This window comes from Castor canadensis, chromosome 3 (genome assembly GCF_047511655.1).
Source record: "Castor canadensis chromosome 3, mCasCan1.hap1v2, whole genome shotgun sequence".
Taxonomy (NCBI): Eukaryota; Metazoa; Chordata; class Mammalia; order Rodentia; family Castoridae; genus Castor; species Castor canadensis.
In genome coordinates, this window is record NC_133388.1 from 67,597,370 (window position 1) to 67,616,722 (window position 19,353).

Genomic DNA, 19,353 nt, shown 5'->3' on the forward strand with positions numbered 1-19,353 from the left:
TCTACACAGAATAGAATTTAGCTGTCTACCTTATCCATCACTCCACACACCTCCCTTTCTCCCATCATCTCTGTACACCTTTCACAACTTGTTTGTTTTAGTCCCAGTTTTACTTCCTTTAAGTGTCTGATCTTTGGCCACCCATTCATATTTAAGTTTAAGGCATTAAAATCCAGAATGATAGTTCGGGATACCTAAATATCACTTCTCCACTATCTTTAACTTTGTAGAATTAAATTTTTTATTCCTTTACTCCCATCATGGTAGGTTTTCAGGAAGGGGAAGACATAAATGTTTCTGATCCAACAAACTTAGCATTTAATTCCTCAGCTGCTGTCCTTTGCTCCCCATCTCCATCTTTTCTCACTTTTTTCGACCACAACACTATTGCCCAGATTTCCATAGCTGTTTTTGTGTATCACGGTGAAGTTCTTTGGCTGCCTCTACTTCAGGTGATCCCTAATGATTTATCTCAAAGAGATTTTTCAATATATCAAAAAGCCTAAAGGAATTTAAATGTTTAGATTACACTTCATCACAGCATAAACTCTCTAGATAGAAAGTACAGATGACTCCAGATGTAGGAAGACAATACAAGCCATCTTGGGAGGTGAGAAAAACAGGAAATTCTCCACTCTGTATGTTATGTATTCTGTGGCAGTTCCTCTGAAGGAAAAGGCAAAACTGCCATTACTTAACAGCAAACTACAAATTGCTACTTAATATTTGCTTTTTGTTTCTTAATTTTAATTCCAATGTTACTGTAAAACAAATAATAAAAAATGAATTAAAATGAGAACTATGAATTTTATTTATTCTATAATGAAATAAATGTCAAACTGCTTGTTTCTTTTCAATATACTATATATATATACCTACCTCTATTACAATTCTGCCTGCTTGTTCCTACTAACTTAAAAGATTGTTCCGAGTAACTCATTGTGAGCTACCCTATTTGAAATGGATTTACTTGGATACAGCTTCAATGAGAAAAGAGAAATTTGTGAATGAGAAAGAATACTGTAGAGCAGAGTAGATGCATAAATCATTTTATTTGCCAAATGACTGAGTTTTATGTGTACTCCCTTTGGGAGATGATAGGCTTAATTATATTATTTTTTATGCATCCTCCATTTATCTGTAACCAAAATGAAGTAAAAGTACCCATATTTTTGCAAAAAATCCTATTAGTCATTCCAAATATTTCAATACAATTCTTGCTGAAAGTTATCACTCATTAATATTGCTATTGCAATATAAATTTGTTCACTGCAAAATCAGCTGATTTCATTTTTACGTGAACAGGAAGGCTCACCTCTAAAGCAAATGTGTACTGCTGTAGTTCTGTGTAGATGAGTCCACGATTAATGTAAGTATTTAATGTCAGAGTTTCTTCAGCACCAATAAGCAGCACAATTCCATAATCTATTAATGCCTAAAAATAAAATAATCACAACCTACATTCATCTCCTTTTTTAATAGTTCAATATATCCCATGCTTATTTAGGTCATATTTTCTTAGGACAAATTTTGGAATGTAAGATTCCACTTACATTTTTGATCCTCACCTGACTTTGAGATGAGAAAAACTCTGTGGTTCATTGTAAGCATTCTCCCAGGAGTTTCAACTTTTCCTTTGGTAGTAACCATTTCTCTTTAAAGTTTAAGTCTCTTCCATAATATCCCAAAAATTAGTTTGCCTGATTCTTGTGACTCTCCTATCATCTTATTTGTCCCCTTCCTTTGAACTCTAACAATCTTATGCATTTACGTATCTATACTTTTCATCACATAGTATCTTCTTTTAAACTCAAATCTGATTTTCAATCCTATAATTGCAATAAAATTTTGAGTCATCAAAGTCCTTATCCTGCTTTACTTCTCAGCAGCAGCAGCTAACAATGACCACCCTATCCTCCTCTGCACCTCCATCCCACTTCATTTGTAAATTCAGAAGCCCAGGATGCTTAGTCCTGTCTCTTTCTGTTTCTCTTTTTAAATTTTCTCAGAGTTCCTTAAATCTGAGTGCTTAATCCACATTGTCAGCCCTGACCTCTAAAGTCATTTGTACTTTTGTTTCTTCTAACAGACAGTAACTTCCTCATCCATTCCTTGGTGTGAACTAGTTCTGTAGATAGCTAATCTCCCCTTTTATGTTGATTCTTATTGGTATTCCTTTGAAGGTAGTAATTTTCTAATCTTGGGGGTGACGTGAATGCTCATTTTCAGGATATTCACTGGCATACTTTTTCTTGTCTTTTTTTTTTTTTTGGCAGTACTTGAGTTTGAACTCAGGGCCTTACACTTTGCTAGGCAGGCACTCTTACCACTTAAATTACTCCACCAGCCCTTTGTCTTTCTTTTCTACCACTAGACTTTTTTGTGAGGGTCAGATTATCAATTTCTTCCTTTTTTCTTTTGAATAATTTCCTTTTCTATACAGATGTAACTTTATCAAAGTTTTTGTTCTGAAGTTCTTTTCAGATGTACATTCAACTACATTGTTTGGAAACTTGAGTCAGCAGAGCCATCTCTTCTTCCCAGTTTGCACTCCTCCTCTCAAAAGCCTGTATAGTGATATCTAAACATGGGTGATCTCTGGCATAAGAACTCACGATATGAGCACTTTCTAGCAAAGTTAGGGGCTATTGATTGAATTGGTTGAAAGCTGTCCTTATTAAGTTTTTGATTCACAGAGTAGACTTCCAAGTAGCTAATAGTTCTGTGCCACACTCCTAATTCATTTCTTTGGGAATCTATAGAAAATCCCTCATTATTTTTGAACAAGCTTAGTAGGTTTGTTTTACTATTATAAATTTTTCAATTTTGATACCTCAATACATTTCTGTGTGACACTTATATAAGAGACACTTTCATTCACAGAAAGTCATGTGCATGAAAAGATCCAAATAAAATGGAGCTGGCTTACATGGAATCTAGGGGAAAAAATTATTTTTTCTATGTTTCTTTGACCTTAAGAGAGACCAGTCAACACAAATATTCTAGTTCTCCTGGTAGGTATTTCTGTACCGGCACTGCGTGAGTCCAACTAGTATGACTTAGTGTTCACACTCCAACTTAGTGTTCACAGTTAAATGCAACTCTTTAGAGCCTTACTTCACTGGCCATGGACAAATGAAAAGTGGGATCTCATAGCTAGTTCTTTAATGTGACTTATAATTTGGGGTCAAAATGATCCCATGTTAGATTTGAAGGGTCTCCTAGCTAAATATTATTGATATGGCTACTTTTTAACAGGTGGCACCCACTGTGCTTCCAATTCACATTCTGTGAATTACTTTATGCACTTTCTTGTGTATGGATTGGAAGGAAAAACTTAAACTGACTGGAGCCACCATGGGAAGAGGACTAGGGAGGAGTGAAGAGGATTAGAGGAGATGAACCAATTGGTCTGTAATGTATACATGCATGGAAATATCACAAGGAAATTCCCTGTATAGCTATCTTTATCTCAAACTAGACAAAAATGTCATGTTTTTCTTTTTATCTTTCATCTTTTTTTCTTCTACAAAAACAGAGAACAGGAGGGTAGAACAGGTAGAGGGGTTGGCACCAGTGGGAGGGGGGAGGTGACAGGGAAAGAGGTAGGAGAATGAATATGGTGCAAATAATGTGTACACATGTATGTAAATGCAAAAATGATACCCGTTGAAACTGTTCCAGGAATTGGGGGAAGGTGGGATAAAGGGGAGAATTGGAGAGGGTGTAATTTGATACATTATAAGAACCTTTGTAAATGCTACCATGTATCCCCTCCCAGAACAACAATAAAGGGAAAATAAAATGTCAATCAGAAAAAAAAATTCAATATCCTCCCCCACAGTACTTTCTTCAAATGATTGTTGACATTAAAACAAAGCCCTGATTACTGTTGAAAATTTAATTTCTTTTTAGTGTTTTATTGTCTTCCTCACTGAACTCTAAGCTCTATGGGGGCCAGAGCTTATCTATTTTGTTCACCATTATAAACCCAATAACAAGCATCATGCTTGCACCCAGTGGCTATTCAGTAAGATTTCATCAAATGAGTAAGTCATGAATCAATGAAAATAGATCTAAATACAACTGACAAAGAAGCACTTATAGGAAAATTACTGTATGATATTTTGACAGGTATACTCAGGGTGTATGAGAATAAATCTACTCAGAAAACCTCCTTTCCTTTTCTTTTTTCTTTTTTTTTTAAATTCCCTGAGTAACTGAAGATTTTCTGTTTTCCATCAGCACCAACTACTAAAAGCATCCAAAATTTGGGTTATAGTTGATTTTCCTAGTGAAAATTTTGTCTAAAAGATCCATATAGTTTGATCATAGCACCTAGTAATTAAAAAAGGTAAATAAATAGTATTCCTTTTTTTGCTTATTTGCTCTTCTCTAGCATTTTCTGATTGGACACTCAAGTGTCTAAAAACATCATGCAATTAAAGATTCTGTGATTTTACTGTGTCATAAACATTACCAGGGCTTTAAAAATAACTAATAATACTTTTAAAATAAACCCTACAATGGTAGCTACAAAATATCTAACTCTTCCTTTCACAGAACTACAGACAGAATGTACCACCTGTAAGATGCCTTAGAGAATCGTCTGAGCTGTGAATGTGTGATACATGAGGACACAAGTGCTAGGAAATAAAATTTCATGAAGGTCTATCAGTTTTGGAGGGGAGAGAGGAAGAAGACCACAGAGTGTTTTTGGGTTTTTGTTGTTGCTGTTGTTTTGAGACAAGGTTACAAAGAGGCAGGCTAGAGTTAGGGAAAGTCTGGGTCTCAGAAAAATATTGCCTTTCAGATTGACCATGCTCTGGCTCAGGGACCACCCTCACCTGGCTGGGAAGCCACCCATGCTCCTCCCCTCTCATTGATTATTAGATGGGAATCACTGGTTCCTCCCTTCCATAGGTCAGCATACGTTTTAAAAGCACCTGAAGAAGGGAAGCTCTCTCTGCCACCAAGTGCCACCTGGGCCCCATCATGCTCCCTTTTGTATCTACCTTTTAATAGACTCCATTTATACCCGCATGTCCTGCCATGGATTCTTCCCTGCAGGAAAGAATTTGGAAATTCCAAAGAATTTGGAAGTCTTTTAATTACAGACTCCACCCACTGTCAACAATACCATGTAGCCTAGTCCGGCCTTGAATTGATAATCATTATTGCCTCAGACTCCCTGGTACACCACCACATCCAGCTCAGGGGTTTTGCTTAAGAGGATGGGTGAGGACGGTCTGGTCTCTCCTGGGTTGGGTTGTTCTCTACTATAATTACCAGATTCTCAGTCAGGAGAAAGTTATTTAACCCTAAGCCTCAGTCTCCTTACCTGAAAAATTGGGATATTAAAAATGCAACACATTGTGTAAAAGTGTACTTAGAAATACTTCAATTGTTTGTTGACAGAACATTTAGCTCAGTGCTTACCACACAGTAAGTTGTAAATAAGAGGTAGCTGTTACTATTTTTATTAGAATTCACCTTTGCTTAGTTTTTTGGAAACCATACCTTGGGAGAATGCCTAAGTACATTTGTGCAGAAAAGTACTTGTTTTTTCTCAGCCTACTGATAGCAGGAATGCCGAGAAACAGGTGGAGGTAGATAAAAAAAAAAAAAAAATAGAAAAAAGAGGAGGTGACCTTGTTAAAAGATATCCAGTCCACACACTGGAGTCAGAAGGTTTTACAAAGCCATGAAAAGACTGTTAACCCAGAAACAAACAAACCTGTGAACACCAATGCAGGTCTCTAACTCCCTGTGTAATCTGAAGTTTTCTAACCTCTCCCTCCTTTCATTTCCTCATCTGTAAAATGAGACCAGGAAATGCTTTGGGGTACTGGCAGCTTCAAAGTCACCAATATTCTAGCACTCTCATTTGCTCTCACTTTATTTGGGTAGTTCTGCATTTTCTTTTTTAACAGTGAATTGACTTATCTACATATTTGAGATAACAAAAACGTGGGCATTCCTTCCCCACTGAGTCCATTGTTTTTGGCCTCTGGGTTACCTTTCTGGCAGGAATGGGGGTATTCAGGAAGTCCTCAAAGACACCTGGTGGGCAGGTCACTGATAAGTGGTCCTTTAATTAACCCTTGAATCCAACAACTCCCCAGTAAAAATCAGTTATTCATTAGTGAACACTTGAGAGAAAACCTGACCACTGGCTGGTTGCCAGGAAATTTGCATCCTCTTGGGTAGAAATGACACTTCTCAATTTCTTCCCTTGGGCTTGTAAATTTCAAAATGTTTTAAACAGATTTAGCTAAATTTCACAGGGATTGGCAAGTATGTCCACACAGAACAGTGGGAAAGTGATGAAATCTTTTTAAGGACTGTTCCAATACTATGCAAGGGGCTGCAATGAGGAGGGGAAATCCAGTGGCTATTAGGAAAAGAAACAAGGATGGGGCAGAACACTAAAAACCTATAGACCAGATGCTCCAGTTTAAGGAATTCTCTTTGAAAAACAATCATTCTGACTATGGGTGAGAACATGGGGTTAAGATAATAAAAAATAAATGAAAGTTTGCACAGGTAGACCCTGGATCAAGACAAATGGAGAACAAAAGGGTCATTGCAGCCAAAGTTAGACCTTTCAAATATACAAACAAATTTCTGCTCAATGTTCACTGGGGGCTGAAACCATCACTCCATGCTCCCTGCTGCACATAGAGTCTAAACACTAAAAGAACACCTGCATGAGCTGCTCTAATGTAGAAATAGTGAAGTAATAATTTTCCATTTGACTTACTACAGAAATTGTTAAAGAAAACTTGGTGAGCACTAACGAACTATTTGAAATAATTCTTTAGTTTCTCGAGTTTTATGTGTGTGTATTTCCATAAGAATTATTCTTCAAACTTATGGCAGAAGTAATCAGAAAAATACTTTACAGGTGCGTTAACTGTATTTATTTTAAAAGTGTTTACAAATGCTTTAACATGTTATTAAATGTTTATTGACTGCTTATTGAACTCAAGAAGCTATTGAATGCATTCTGTTTCTTAAATGCTTTAAACTTGTTATTTACTAAAATGGTCATCTTACCTTTTGAAAGTCTCCTATCTTGGTGTAACATAAGGCTCTGTTATAAAATGCTATGTAATTGTTTTTGTCCATGTTAACAGCTGTAGTTAAGTCTGTAATAGCTAGCTTGTAACTCTACAAAGAAAAAGATAATTAAGTGAAATTCAGTTAGAAAATAAATTCTTCATCCAATCAGTTTTGGGAGCACTCATGTAACCATTCTGTGTATCGTCTGTACAAGTAAGACAATCAAGCTTATCTTTCACAGGGTTAATTAAGATGATCTCCTGGTACGAATTCTTATGGTTTCTGTCATCTACAGATAAATTTAAAATAGAAAGAATCGTCCTGTATTCCTCCAGCAATATTCACCTGAACTTGCTCACTTCTGCCACTTATACTGTCACATCACATAACTTCCCTAGCTTTTACCTGCATTCTCTTTGCTGTCCTCTTTCATTCTTTTCCAATACCTTATCTCATCCAGTTCCATGCATCATAATTTTCATGGAATTACTGCATAATGCAAGATCTTACCTTTGCTGTAAGGTGTTATTTGCAAAATATTTCATATGAAATAGCTACAAAGAAAAGTCCAAAAATAAAAATATTCCATGTACCATCAGATGTCAAAGGTCCTATTCATACCCAACAATTTCAGTTTAGAAACCAATCATAAACTCAAGCAATGATTTTGTTTTAAGTTGTGTATGTATGATTTAAAATAGTAAAAAAACAAATTTAAACATCCTAAATGTCCAACAATTGAGTGGTTAAACTGTTATGGAATATTATGCCATCGTATAAATGACATCTTCAGAGATTAAGTTAAAAAAAGCATGAAATAAATTATATAAGTAGCATAATCACATGTCATATATTATCAGGAAAATAAAAGACTAAGTGAGAATATTCTAAATCACCCCAAAATGTTCTCAGGAATTACAATCTGGTGGCTAGATAACAATCCTTTATTTCCTTCCATATTTTCAAAATTGCCAACAATGAATATATGCTGCTTCCATTAAAAAATAAATAATAGATGTTATTCAGGATGAAAATGTCAAAAATAAATATTCCTATTTTGTCAAAAATTATGAGTTGAAATCCCCTTTGATGCATTGTGAAAAGTTGACAAAGTGTCCTATGTAGTTCTGCCCTTCATACCACAGTGATTCTCTTACCACAGAGAAAAAAAACAGTGAGTCACTTCTTATCATCCAAAGAATCCAAGGACTCTAAAATTTTAGTAAGCCAAGCAGGAAATGGCCTACCTTGTTGTGGTATTTCAGCGCTCCCCTGTAGAGATAGGCACGAACACTCTCAGGATAAATTTTGATAGCCTCGTTACAATTCAAGATTGCCTTGGAATATCTGCCTTTTAAACCATAGAAGGCTACTCGGCATAAATATGCCTTTTCAGAGAAAGAGAAGAGGAAAGCAGGAATAGCTATTTTAGTAAAATCATCATATTTGTATGATTTAGTAAAATCATAGGTTAAACAAATCTATGCCACCCAATGATGATATTAAAACATAGTCTTTTCACTCTTTTATTAGAAAAAAGTGTTCAAATATACAGAATACTTGACATAGTAGTGTAATAATCAACCTATGCCAACAACCTGAGTTCAGTAAATCATTAACATTTTGCCTGACATGTTTGCTTTATCTACTTTTTTTCTGAAATACTGGAAAACAAGTTGTAGACATGCATCCTCCCACATGGATCTCCTATGAAAAAAGAGATTGCCCGATATAACCATTCTACTGCTCTAATAGTAATTCCCTAAAAATCATCTACCATTTAATCAACTCAAATGTCATAGGCTTTTAAAATCAGGATCTATTCAAGTTTTACCTATTAAGTTTTGTGTTGTCTCTACAATCTATTGAAAGGCAGCAATCGATATATCAAAATAAATAAAATTATGACACTGTATACATTAAAATTACTAATAGATAAATTAATATGTTAGCAAAGTATGCAGATACATACATCAGTATTCACAAAGCACTTTTATAGACATAAAATCCCTGCTGGAAATAATACTTTTAGTTCTAGGAGAAATACAGATGTCTCGATTATCAAAACAACAGTTTGTTGAAAAGCAAGTGCAAGTAATCAATTGTTGCTAACTAGTAATGATGGTATGTAAAAGATTTCATACTTTTGCCCAACTTGACATGCTCTTCAAGTCACTAATATCATTTATTTAAATACCTGGTAATGTTTTGGATTGAGGGTAATTGTACGATTAAAATCCAGAATTGCACTATCCTTGTGGAGTTTTACTTTACAAAGTCCTCGATGATAAAAGCCTTCTGCAAGATCAGGATTTGCTTTCACAGCTTTTGTAAAAGAATCACAGGCCTAGAAGGGTATATTGTTAAAGTAAAAACCACTTAGTGATAGAGTATATTGTTTTAAAAAGTTAATAAACGACAGTATGTAACGAACGTTGAAAAGTTTTACTCTATTCTTTGGGCATTTAAAAATATACCCTCACAATGATATTTGTGGGGTAACAAAAGTAAGATTTAGGAATAAGTCAGGTTTACTACTATAATTAGTGCCTCCCATATTGTTGAATCGCAATGCTTTTGGGGGGGTAATTTTAATCATTGTTCTTTGGGTTTCATTTCTCCAAAGAAAGCACATCAAGCAACATTCATTTTCCATGATAATCCAAGAACTACAGAAGAAACATAGTGATACAATCTCAGAATAATAGAACATCAAAAATTTTCAATGAATCTGGCTATCTTAACCAGTTTCAATCTGGTTTGAATTGTTCAATTATTAGTAAGGAAGTCAAAAAATATTCTGATCATCTTTCACTCATTCTACAGTACTTTGAAGCACTCAGTTTAACTACAATTTCATAATTAAAGTCATATTAGTGTGCTGAAATTATTTTGCTATAATTTCTTGACTTACTGTTTTAGTGGGAAGCACATACTTGTCTTTAGAATGTTGTCGACATACTAGCACCAAATGACATGTGTTGTTTAAATAAATAATTCATGGGAATTGCAGGTGCCAACTCACTATAATGAACTAAGCTTTACAAACGGCTTTGGTCTATTCCCTTCTTGTACTCTATAGATAGTCTTCAGAAATAGAACTGAATGTAAGCAACCAGTTACTAAGATCACAAGTAATCTATGCTTCTAAATACACAGCATACCATTTGTATGTTGCCTTCCTTCATGTAGCAGAGACCCAAATTATACAGACAGTCCCCTGAAATAGCCAGGTCATTTGGTGCTTCAGACTGAGGAAAGGCTTCCAAGGCCTTTTTAAACATCCTCACAGCTTCCTATGATGATAAAAAAAAAAAAAAAAAAGAGGGATGGAGGGAATTTTTCTTCCTAATATTTAATTAACATTACAACCTTAAATGTTAAAAGGAACTCAGAGCACACAGTAGTTCTAGTCTCACTTCACACAGGTACATACCAATGTGGTAAGGCCACAGATGTCTGTACACAAGAGGACCCAGTTCCATTGTTTGAATCTAGTAAGTTCACCCAGCTGCCAATCCTATAAACCAGGACTTAAGCAAGCTCACATACAAGGATGTAAGTTCTAAATTCCAAAGGCTATTTTCTACAGTCTTACGTCGACTCATTATGGACTACTTTATTAATAATTACCTAGTAATTTCCCTGATCGAATATTGGAAAAACACTAGGTAGAAATAGCATTGAGCATATCTGATTTTTATTAACCTGTATTTTAATCAACCTGTATTATGTCTTTCTGTGTTCTTAATGGGGTTCTACTGAGCACTGGAATGCTCACTGGAATAAGTCACCATCAAAAATCACCTATTTATATTGTTTAGTCAAAATAACTGAAACCCATTAATAAAAATAAATTTGATTTTCCAGATATGTTATTTAATAATTGACAATATATAAATACATATACAGAAACACTAATACTTACTACTTGTTATCCCATTTTCTTAATTGTATTAAATTGTTAAAGAAACCTTGAGGTTTGACTTGAATCTGCTGTAATTTCATTGCTCACCTTTAGTATTTACTCCACATGTTTACAACCTACCTCAACATCCATTCTTCTGGCCTCAGTCTTAGCAGGTGGCTTTGCCATAGAAAAGTTAGATTATCTTCTCAGTTTCCTTCCTTTTTACTTTCCAATGTGTCAACATCTTCATTCATTTTCACCTTTTTCTTTCCTATCTTTGATTGGCTTCTTTTCTTCTCCCTTTTCAGAGCTCACTCCTTGACCCTATCTTCTCTGCCCTGTCTAAGCACAATTTGTTATTTCCCTCCTCTTTTGGACCTCTGTCCCTTCACTGTCTCCTTGAATCTATAAAACACTTGAGTATACTCAGGCCTTCTTCAGTATATTTAAATTAAAAACAAATTTAGATGCTTTCTCACCTCTCCCTCCTTCATTACTCTCTGAAGTCTTCTCAGGGAGACCTGGAAGTGAGGGACTACAGATGAGGCATGTCAGTATTCTGAAAACAGTACTGAAGCTGCTGTGGGTAAGAGCTTGTAAGAGTGTAACACTGTGTCTACAATTCAAGAAAATTTGTAAATATACATATTCAGAATATATCCATATTCTGAACCAGGGAAATGACCATGGAAATAAAGAAGGAAGTAGATTTGAGATATGTTTAGAAAGTGGGCCCAACAGAATACACCACTGATTGGTGGAAGAAGCTCAAGGGTGATGTCAACCTTCCAGCTAGCAATACGGAACTGCAGCAGGAGGAAGTCAAAGAATTCCTGAGAAGTTGTAGAGCTCAACAACTTCAAGTATGGAAGGTAACAGGCAATGCACCATACTGAGAAATGACCACTGAATTTACAATAAGGAAGTCATCAATGAAAACAGAAAGAGTACTTCATTCCAAACCAAGGCATAATTGTTTTATATTGTTACAAATGAAATTACCACTAATTTAGCAAATTGAAGGAAGATACATTATTATCTCATGCTTCCCACAGGTCAGGAGATCAGGAATGGTTTAGCTAGGTCTGCTGCTCTGGGTCTCACAGTCAATTGAGTTGCATTTTCCTGTGGAAACACAGCTAGGGAGAAACAGCTTCTGAGTTTATTCACCTTCTAGAGCAATTTATTTCCTTGAGACTCCTGGCCTAAGAGCAGTGGCTTTTTGCCAGCTGATGGCTGTTCTAAGGTCCTAGAGGCTACTCACAGTTCCTTACTCCATGACCACATAACCACACACAGTTTCCTTCTTCCAGGCCAATCCAAGAAACTCTTTCCAGTCTGCTAAGAGGGAGTCTTCTATAATGTAACATAAGCAGGTGAGTGACATCTCATTAACTTTGCCATATTGCACAAGCAAGTCACACATCTTCCTTGTACTCAAGAGAGGGAAGAAATTATACAGGGCATGAGTCATTGAGGGAACTTTAGAGCATGTCTGCCACAGTCCACTCTCTGACCCCGATTGACTCCATATCTCTGCAACATGTGATATTCGTTCCTCCATTCTAAGGTCTCCAAAAACCTCATCACATTACTCCACTAGCTCAAAGTCCAAAATCTCATTGAAATCAACTCCAAGTATGGATGAGGCCTTTGAGGGTTACCTACTAATACCTTTCCTAGTGCACTATTCCTCTCCATCTGCGGACCTGTAAAAGTAAAGACACCACTTATCTCTAACCAAAGTACCACATACAATGGGGACAGACACATGGTAACATCCATAGACATTCCAGTTCAAAAGTCATCACTGGCCATGGCAGCTCGGAAATCCATTTGAGCAAATGTTCACAGTGTCTTACTTAGACTTCGAAGCATGAGAAAAATTCTTTGTGGCTCTTAGTCCTGTCTTATGGGTTATTGGTCTTGTCCTTTGGGTCAGCCTTTCGTTTTTATTTTTATTATTATTATAAAAGGTTGAATCAATCTCCAGCTGAGTCATTCCATTAATCTGCTTTCTGCCAGCACAATTTAAAGGTCTGGCAGCCTTTAGTTTTGTACTCTCTCTCTCTTCTAGTACAAACTGATTCCTGAAGCAATAATTTCTTAAGAACTTTGAAGACCTTTGTTGTACTCCACAGGCATTCCTTCTCTCCATTCAGACAAAGACACATCCCCTCATTTGTACATGAAAATGTGTTCTCTACTTTGGCCTCTTGTTGAGATCCTTGACCTTTAAACTTTTAGATGTCTTCTTGTTTGGTTAAGATTTATACAGCATATTCTTAATCTCTTGAAAGGGAGTAGAATGACTGAATATTTTGGCCTTATGATCTTTCTGATATCTTAGCAAAAGGTCTAGTTGCATCTTGTCATTTTCTCTAGAACATGTTTTCCTGGCAGCAAAAGTCTTAATTTTTAACATCATTTGCTTTCTGGGGAGATTGAGAAATATTATCACCAAGTCCTGGTTTATTTTGTTTAACAGTTTTTAACTTACCTCTCACATGTTAGGCAGCAAAAAGAAACCTGGCAGTACTGGCAACACTTAGCCAGGAAGTTATCTTAACTGAATATCCAGGATCCTGACTTAGTTCTGATTTCTGCATAATACAGGAGACATTTTTGCTAAGGTTTCTATCACTACATTGAAAACATCCTTCCTCCACCAGCTTCCAGTAGTATGTTCCTTACTCTGAATTCTCTGGAGCAGCATCTTTAAAAACCACATATAAATGAAGTCTCCCTAAGATGGTTTAAGCTTTCTTACCCTTAAAAATCTTCCAGCTTCTACACCGTTGCTTGGTTTCAAAGCTGCTGCCACATTTTTAGGTATTCAATACAGTACTAAAATCTGTATTTGTTTCTTATTGATGAAAAAATACTGATTTTAAACAACACACATTTATCATCTCTGTTTCCATAGTCAGGAGTCTGTAACATAGTTTAACTGAGTCTTCTGCTCTGGGTCCCATAGGCAGCAATCAGGTGCTAATGAGGTGGAATTTTCAACTGGTGGCTCAAATTGGGACTGAGATTCCTAAGAAGTGGACGAAATGGTAATTTTCAAATGGCACAATGTTGTGACAATGAAATGATGCATGATAGCACCCAGCCCTCTGGCTGTCTAATGAATATAAAGTGCCTAATAGATGTCATCTATGTATTATCATCAGTCTTCTATTCTAACTTTGTGTTATGGAGGACACATCCGAAAATCCAAAAAGGATCTAGAGGTGCTAAATTTGGATAGAGAGTGTTCTTACTACAAACTAGATTCTGTGTGTCTCCTAACTGGCAGATCTGACATCTTATGAAAAAATATAATATTTAGTGAAGGCTTCACAGCAACAGTAAAACGACCACCACCTTAAAGAATCTTAGTTCACCCATTCTGCTATTCAATTTCACAATATAAAGCAATGTGTATGCACAACAAGCAACCCAAAGTTTTAACAGTTAGATCTCCTGCTTCCTCATGGCAGACTAAATGTTGCTAAAGAAATTTTCTTGGACATACTCTCTAGGGATGTCTTCAAGAACCATGCACATACAAACACACACACCCACACACACCACACACACACACACACACACCCCAATACCTGAAGCTGGAGTGGTATGTAACACAGTAAGCAGAGAGGCAGAAGGATGCCTGTGGCAGCCTCACCATGGCTGTTTGGCCCCTTGCATTTGGGCAGTGGGAGTGCATGGCATGGAGGAACTTCAATTCAGTGCAGACTGGAAGCAAAGCAAAGAGGGGCTTGCAGACCAGGTACAATCTTCAAAGGCATGCTTCCAGTGGTCTACTACCAGTGATGAGGCCCCATTTTCTAAAGTTTCCAGCACCTCTCCAAATAGCAACCACCAGCTGGGGACCAAGCATTCAACACATGAGCCAGTGGGGGATATTTCATAGGCAAACCATAACAGATGTTGAGCTTTTTTTTTTTCACATGCCTGACAGCCATTTGTATGTCTTCTTTTGAGAAATGTCTATTTAGATCTATTGTCCATTTTCAATCAGGTGATTTTTTTTTCCCTTTGGTTTCCTATGCTTCTGGGGTCATGTTCAAAAAAATCCTTCCCCTTCTCAATGTCTTGAAGTGTCTTCCCTATGTGTTTTTCTAAGTAGTTTCATTTAAGTCTTTAATTCATTTAGCATTGGTTTTCATAACTGGTTAGAGATAGTTGTCTTGTTTCATTCCTCTGCATATCCAACTCTCCCAGCACCGTTTATTGAAAAGACTGCCTTTCCCCAATGTTAATTGAGATTTTTATTGTGAGAAATTGATAAAAATTTTAGTTTTCCCTACACTGTTATTTGAATATTTCAGGATCATTTATTGACATGCTCTACTCAACAGAAAAATTTACAGTCTTACATATTGTAAGTTTTCATTGTATGTGTACATCATGCATGACCTTGAGCTTTCTATTCTGTTCCTTTGGTCAAATCCCTGTTTCTGGCCCCAAAGTACAATGTCTTAATTATTATCAGTTCATTATAATTCTTCATAGCTGGTAGAGCAAGTCCCCATATCATATTCTTTTCCAAGAAATTCCTGGTTATCCTTGAGATTTTCCTCTGCCATATGAATTACAAATTTAGCTTGTCAGAATCCATTAAAAACTCTCAAAATTTTGATTGAAAATACATGGACTCTTCAGATATTTTAAGGAGAATGATGCCTTTTTCATAATGTATTATGATTATGCACATCTTTCCTTCAAGTGTTGAAATGATTTTCTTTATCCTTTAATATGTTACTATCCTGGATTATATATCATACATTCTTTAATTTTGGACCAAGTATTCATCCCCAGGTTAAACCAACTTTATAAGAGTATATATCCTTTATATACAGTACTGAATTTGGTTTGGCTGTGAGGATCTTTGTATCTATATCCCTGAATCGGATCGGCCTTGTTGGATTTTCTTCAAGTTCATGAATTTTTTACCTTGGTCTTCTTGTTTTATTTCAGTAATCTTTTTTACTTTTAGAGGTTCCATGTGATGGTTTTCAAATCTTCCTAGTCATTCCTAATGGTCTGCCCTTGCTTCATCATCATGATTTCTACTTTATTTTTGAGACATGTCATAAATATTTTGCATTCTGTATCTGAGATGTCAAAGATCATGGTTGGTTAGGCTTGCCAATTCTTATTCACAGTGATTTGTCTGTGCAGGTGGTCTTTATTCATTAGCTTTTGTCTATCTTCATCCATGTTGGATTTGTCTCGGTTGTTTCAGGAGGAGGGAACACACTGTCCTGGGATTACTCCAGCTCCTCGTGCCATTCTAATTGAGTGAGTGCTCCTGAGGGCCAGACTCAAATCCTCCTCATCCTTATCAGTAACTAACACAACATTGCTAATCATCAGGGAAAGACAGATCAAAATCACAATGAGATATCACTTCAAACCAGTCATAATGGCTAATATCAAAAAAACTAAAAACAGCAATGTTGGCCAGGTCATGAAGAAAAGATATACTACTACCAGGAGTCATATTAGTTCAGCCATTCTGGAAAACAGTGTGGAGAGTCTTAAAAAAAATTAAATACAGAAGTACTATATGATGTAGCAATTCTACCACTGGATATAAATACAAAGGAAATGAAATCATTATGATGAAGAAACATCTACACTTCTGTGTTCATTGCATCACTATTCATAAGAGCTAAGAAATGGAAATAATAAAATGCCCACTGGCTGATGGATGGATAAAGAAATATGATATATATACACAATGGAACAGTATTCAGCCATATAAAAGAATGAAACTCTGTCATTTGCAGCAACATGGATGGAATTGGAGATCATTATGCTAAATGAAATAAGCCAGACACATAAAGACAAGTACCACATGATATCACTCATATATGAAATCTTAAAAAACACAATGATTGCAAAGAAGTAGAAAGTAGAATGGTGGTTCCCAGATGCTGAAGAGTAGGGGGAAGGGTGAGGAAAGGTTGATCAATGAATGCTAAGTAACATGGGAGCAAGAAGTCCTGGTGTGCTGCTGTACAAACAGATGATCATAAGGAATGATAATGTACTATATATCTTAAAAATCTAGAAGAAAGGATTTTTGAAAGTTTTCTCCATAAAGAAATGACAAATGCTTGAGAATTTAAATGATTTAAACCTGACTTAAACTTTATGAAATGCATACATGAATCAAGACATTATATGGTACCAGACTACTATGCATAATTTTAATGTATTTATGTATCATTTTAATGTGAATTTAATTTTTTAATTTAAAAAAATCACCTAAAGATAGTCTTAAATAAAAAAAAACTTAAAACATTTCCAAGAAAATACAGGATAAAATCTTAATGACTTTAGCACAGAAAAGAACTTAAACGAGATTTTTTTTTTAAAGCCCCGACAATAAAACTAAAAACAGATATATTCAACTACATAAAATTAAAATTGTCTGTTCATCAAAACACACAAAAGATTATCAAGAGATAAATCAGAAATTCTGAGAGGAAACATGGCACACAACCAAGGAGTTGTAGATACAGTTTATTTCTTAAAGAACTAAAATCAGTCAGAATAAAACAAACAAAAATGTGTAAGAAAGTGATAAAATAGGAAATATGAGTGACTAATCAACACAGAAAGATGCTCATACCCAAACTGAAAAACTGAATTCAGAACACAGTGAGACACACAAACACTGACAGGTGGGACCATAAATTGATAGAACCCCATGGGAAAAATACGTCACTCTCTACGTACTAGTAATTCCACTCCTAGAAATATATCCTGAAAAACTTCTTCACATATTAACAAAGGACTTGAAAAAAAAGAATATTTGAAGCTGCCTTGTTCTTAAAAGGAAAAATTCCAATGTTAGTCAATAGAAGAATACATAAATAGTGCATAAACAAGTAGCATACTTTAGATTTGAAACAAAGTATTTAAATGTCATAGTAAGCACAATACATAAATTGCATGAATTGGTTTAATAAACATTAGTCAGGAGACTTTCACCTTGATTTTCTTAGCTTTCATTTGGGCTTTGGCTAACACTGCATACATAATTATCTCTGGTTTATTCAACATGATCCCATCTAAGACCTGGATGGCCTTGTCATGCTTTTCACAAAATGAATAAATGAGCGCTTGCTGTACTGGGCTCAACTCAATGAGACCTAAAATGAAAGGAAAGTTTATCAATACCTTTGCCAAGTATCAAAGGTTTCGAATAGGGTTATTTCAAGGAAATCCCAGAATTCAATATTCTCAATAATAATAACAATATGAATTAACAAATCAATATTATACTAAAATCTGTTTTATTCCAGAAAATAATGTCATTCCAATTACAAGCCAAATAACTGCAAGCCTGATACATCCCACAATAACCTCTCCCACAAAAGTCACTACAAAATGATTCATGAGAATCATTTTACCAGTTGATTGGTCACATGTGAAACTGAAGTTTCAAAATCCTTGTCTTTCAGATGAAGCCTTCATGTCACCAATACATAGGTATTATCAATGGTACAAAATTTTTAGAGTTATTTCCTAAGTTAAAACTATCTGAATTTTGCATTAATTATATTTACCTTTGTTCACTTCTGAGATTTGATAAATAGTGAACTTTGCAAGGTCAAAACACCTCATCATAAGAAGATATTGTCCTCTGGAAGAAATCAGAGCTTTTTTATTCTAAGCAGCTAAAATAATTTTTCTAAGATAAAGTTTCTTATAATCAGTTAGTTAATTTTTTTAGAATTACAATAGTCATTTATATTTACATAAGTATGCATAAAAAGCAATGTGAAAATTATGGATTTTTATATTCTAAATAAGCCAATTAACATGGTGATATGATAAGGAAACAATTTTGAAAATGTGATACTTAAAATACTCAAATCTCTTTTTTGCCACTCTCTATATTTAAAATGTTGTGTTTGATTGCTGGAATATAAAAGGGTAAAGTATTTACATAAATTTCTAAAATGTGGTTCAATTTAAAGCAAGCTTTTATCAGAAAGTATTGCTCCATCCCATAAAACCAGGTCAATTAATCCCGAGATGATACTGTTTTTTGTAGTGATAACTTGCCATAGGTCTCTTTATAGAAAGCTCTATAGATCTGAAATACATATCTGTGTCACTTTTTCCACACTGAATTAGATGAGGGTTACGTTAGGTAAATTTGTGAAACCAAAAAGTATTATCTTACTATTATGAGATATGTGATAACCATATAGCCACTTAGAAAGGCCTCCAAAGAACATAACACTGAGCAGTTGTTTTTTGATTCAATGGGACAGCAAAAAGGAAAGATCTGGTTATTTTACGTAATAAGTTATCTTTTAATCAAAATAGGAACTACATGTGGGAAGATA

The 19,353-nt window shown here is 35.3% G+C and overlaps 1 protein-coding gene across 1 annotated transcript in view; it reads right to left on the reverse strand.

Moving 5' to 3' along the window:
• Nucleotides 1-19,353, reverse strand: part of Ttc6 (tetratricopeptide repeat domain 6) — a 192,788-nt gene that overhangs the window by 19,862 nt on the left and 153,573 nt on the right. Inside the window, exons 20-26 of the mRNA XM_074066970.1 lie at nucleotides 18,565-18,641; nucleotides 17,987-18,147; nucleotides 10,230-10,361; nucleotides 9,263-9,412; nucleotides 8,313-8,453; nucleotides 7,060-7,173; nucleotides 1,316-1,435 (exon numbers count right to left, since the gene is read on the reverse strand). Of these exons, the coding sequence (XP_073923071.1) occupies nucleotides 1,316-1,435; nucleotides 7,060-7,173; nucleotides 8,313-8,453; nucleotides 9,263-9,412; nucleotides 10,230-10,361; nucleotides 17,987-18,147; nucleotides 18,565-18,641 (895 nt within the window). The remainder of the gene's footprint in view (nucleotides 1-1,315; nucleotides 1,436-7,059; nucleotides 7,174-8,312; nucleotides 8,454-9,262; nucleotides 9,413-10,229; nucleotides 10,362-17,986; nucleotides 18,148-18,564; nucleotides 18,642-19,353) is intronic.